At 36.6% G+C, this 3,527-nt stretch overlaps 1 protein-coding gene across 2 annotated transcripts; it reads left to right on the forward strand.

Annotated features, from left to right (window-relative positions):
* Positions 1-225: 225 nt before the first annotated feature.
* On the forward strand, positions 226-2,393 carry LOC131515521 (olfactory receptor 2W1-like). 2 transcript variants are annotated; one of them, XM_058736226.1, is made up of 2 exons: positions 226-1,139; positions 2,378-2,393. In XM_058736226.1, exons 1-2 carry the CDS (start codon positions 226-228, stop codon positions 2,391-2,393), a joined length of 930 nt encoding a protein of 309 aa, XP_058592209.1. The 2 variants fall into 2 exon arrangements, with proteins under 2 accessions (XP_058592209.1, XP_058592208.1); XM_058736225.1 differs by lacking the exon at positions 2,378-2,393 and having other exon boundaries at positions 226-1,170.
* The last annotated feature ends 1,134 nt before the right edge of the window (positions 2,394-3,527 follow it).

Genomic DNA, 3,527 nt, shown 5'->3' on the forward strand with positions numbered 1-3,527 from the left:
AGGATCCCTTACCATATTATTTTTAGAACCACGCTGATTTATGAGTACACACAGAGCATCTTTGAGCATTGGCAAAGAGTGTTAAAAGGGGTGTTCTGAGTGGGAGAGAGCACAAAACAAGTGAATTTGAACACTCATGTAAACTTCAGAGATTTTTGTTTCTACCTAAAGCTGATGCTATTTTTTATTACCATGGTATTATCTCCTAGACCTTTATGAGGAGTCATGAACAAAAACAATGGAAGTTCCATGACAGACTTCATACTGCTGGGGTTTTCTGATCGGCCCCAATTAGAACACATCATCTCTGGGGTTGTCTTCATCTTCTATATTGTGACTCTGGTAGGAAACACAACCATCATCCTTGTATCTAACCTAGACAGCCAACTCCATACTCCTATGTATTTCTTCCTATCCAATTTGTCTTTTCTGGACCTCTGTTATGCAACTAGCATTATCCCACAGATGCTGGTAAATCTATGGGGTCCAACAAAGTCTATTACCTACGGAGGGTGTGTGCTCCAATTCTTCTTTGCCCTTGACTTGGGAGCCACAGAATGTCTTCTCTTGGCTGTGATGGCCTATGATCGCTACGCTGCTGTCTGTCAACCTCTTCACTACACAGTAATAATGCACCCTCAACTTTGCCAAAAGATGGTGCTTGTCGCCTGGTTAGGTGGTCTTGGCAGTGCCTTAATCGTTTGCTCCTTGACTTTGAAGTTGCCAAGATGTGGGCACCGGGAGGTGAATAATTTTATCTGTGAGATGCCAGCCTTGCTCAAGATGGCTTGTGTCTACTCAAAAGTAATTGAGGTCATCGTCTATGCTCTTGGAGTGATATTTCTTCTAGTACCTCTATCACTAATTCTCATCTCATACGCAATTATCACTCAAGCTGTCATGAAGATCAAGTCAACAGCAAGGTGGCGTAAGGTCCTTAATACATGCGGTTCCCACCTCACAGTAGTAACTCTGTTTTATGGAACAATCATTTATATGTACATGAAGCCACAGAATAGCACATCTGAAGATGAGGGGAAGTTCCTTACTCTCTTTTACACAATCGTCACACCCACCCTTAACCCTCTGATCTACACTTTAAGAAACAAGGATGTGAAGAGTGCAGTAAAAAGAATACTGTATGTGAGAAAATGGTCAACAAAGTCATGAGTTAGATGGAAGAGAGGTAAGGAAATAACATTGACCTTTACCAACAGAAGATGAATGATTCACTTTCACAAACAGCATTTATGGGATGTTTACCTTGTATCAAGAATTGTGCTATAGACTGATTTATATCAGTCTATATTAAATTATATATAATTTAATATATATTTATTATATATTATATTTTATTATATATATAATTATATATATTATAATATATATATATAATTATATTATATATAATTAAATCAGAAATTATAAGGAGATAGAGATGCAGACACATAAGGAAACTTGAATTCATATACTTAAAAGCCTTCAAGACTAATCAGGAACTACAGACAAGTAAACCTAGAATTGTGAAAAGTGGTTAAGTACAGAAATATATGTACAAGGTATTAAGAAAATATTTCACATGGAAATTTTAATATAACCCTTTAATATAGGGTTATATTAACCTTATAATAATAACCCTTTAATATAGGGTTACACTGGACACTGATTTTTTTTCTTCCAGACTTTTCTTCCAGATTTTTATATGCAATGACACTACATTTTATTCACCTGTTGTTGTCATTGGGGCTTTTGTGGTACAGATCAACTGCCCACCGATATCCATCCACCTCCTCCCTCAAGTTTTAACTGGGCCCAAGGCCCATTAAACTGGGCCCATCCTGCATATCACATTTCAAGACTGGCTTCTACCAACATAATGCCAGGAAAACAATGTGTGCAATTCCTGGGATACCTTCTCAAATATGAAGCCATTTATTGTCAGCCTTCTCCCTCCTGTTCCTGCTGTCTAGGATGTGAATGTGGAGAGTTTGTAGTTTTTCCAATATCCCTAAGAGGGAATGGAACAATAAGGTGTAACCACAACCACCCACCAGCAGGGAAATGCCTCTAGACCCTTAGAGCAGAAAAATCTTCATTATTATTTAATATTAATTAAGCCACTCTATTTTGGAGTCTCCTTTTTAGAAGGCTTAACTTTTCCCATCCATGGCCTAAAGAGTAGTTTAGGCTTTTTCCTGTAAAGTCATGCAGTCCTTGGACCAGCACCAACAGCATCACTTGGCAACTTACCAAAACTGAACAACCTTGGACCCACCCCACACTTATTCAACCGACAATACAGATGGACCCAGCAGCTGATGTTTTTAATCAACACTACAGGTGATCAGGCTGAAGTTTGAGAACTACTGTTACAGAGAATAGGGAGACGTTGAGTCTCCAAACAGAAAATGTACATAGTTTTATAGATTTTAATTGATTTCCTTCCTATAGACATGGGAAAATAAATAGGTAATAGTTTCTCAAGGCTCTTAGATAAGAGTAATGAAGGAAATGAGAAGTTTCATTAAATGAAATCAATATAAAAGGTTATTCTTCATTTAATACAATCTTTTGTTCTTTGGTTTTATAATTGCTCTCCTTGTACTGAATTATGGTGACAGTTGATGGTAATCTTGGCAAAGGAGCTTAATGCTCTTATTTGACACAACAAAAATTTAGCAATGTCTTGTTTTTTCTCTATTATTTTTTACTTTGTTTTACTGGGAAATACATTCAAATTCTGAGTATCTCTATTAGGAGAAAAAACACTTCCCTTCTCTACAAGGTGACCATTTCAGAGATTGGAAATCCTTTGCATGTGAGAGTCCTCACATTTATGGTGCTCGTGCTCTGTGATTTCAAGGCTGAGTAAGCTGCCATCTACCCAGAATATTTGGGTGTGAATATGGGGTTGTAAGTCTTCATCATCTTTTTTCCATCATATTTAAACTTTCTGGTTTCCAGGGTTCCATAGTGAAAAACCTGAAGTTGTCATTCTTTTTTTGAGGTAACTTTAAAATTTCCGGGTGTGTAAGCCTTGATAAAAATAAGATCTGAAAGCGGATGATGATACCCAAACATATGAAGGCACAGAGAAAATACAAACTTCATGGAATTGTAAGGAGATTGAGAGGAGAACATGTAAGATGGTGACTGGCCACTGAAAATGAATATCAACTTTTCTTTTTGAAAAAAGCGGATCTCGAACTTGATAAACAAGTAGTCTGTCACTTAAAAAACTCATACTCAACTTCTACACTCAGTTTATATCTTATCTCATGAGAAATGTCATTACAAACCTCAGAAATTTGTCCTTTGAATTCCCTCCAAAACCTGCTCCTGTCACTATATTGGCATTATCTCTTTTTATATATTTACTTGTATAAACGTTTGAGGAAAAGACATTGGTGAAGCTTTCAATAACAGAACCTCTTATTCATGTGAGATTATGCTGTGTCTAAATTGGCTTCTAACATGAAATACATACTCTGTAAATATCTATAGTACTATTAAGTGAATGAACCATT

This window comes from Neofelis nebulosa, chromosome 6 (assembly GCF_028018385.1).
Source record: "Neofelis nebulosa isolate mNeoNeb1 chromosome 6, mNeoNeb1.pri, whole genome shotgun sequence".
In the NCBI taxonomy this organism is placed as follows: domain Eukaryota; kingdom Metazoa; phylum Chordata; class Mammalia; order Carnivora; family Felidae; genus Neofelis; species Neofelis nebulosa.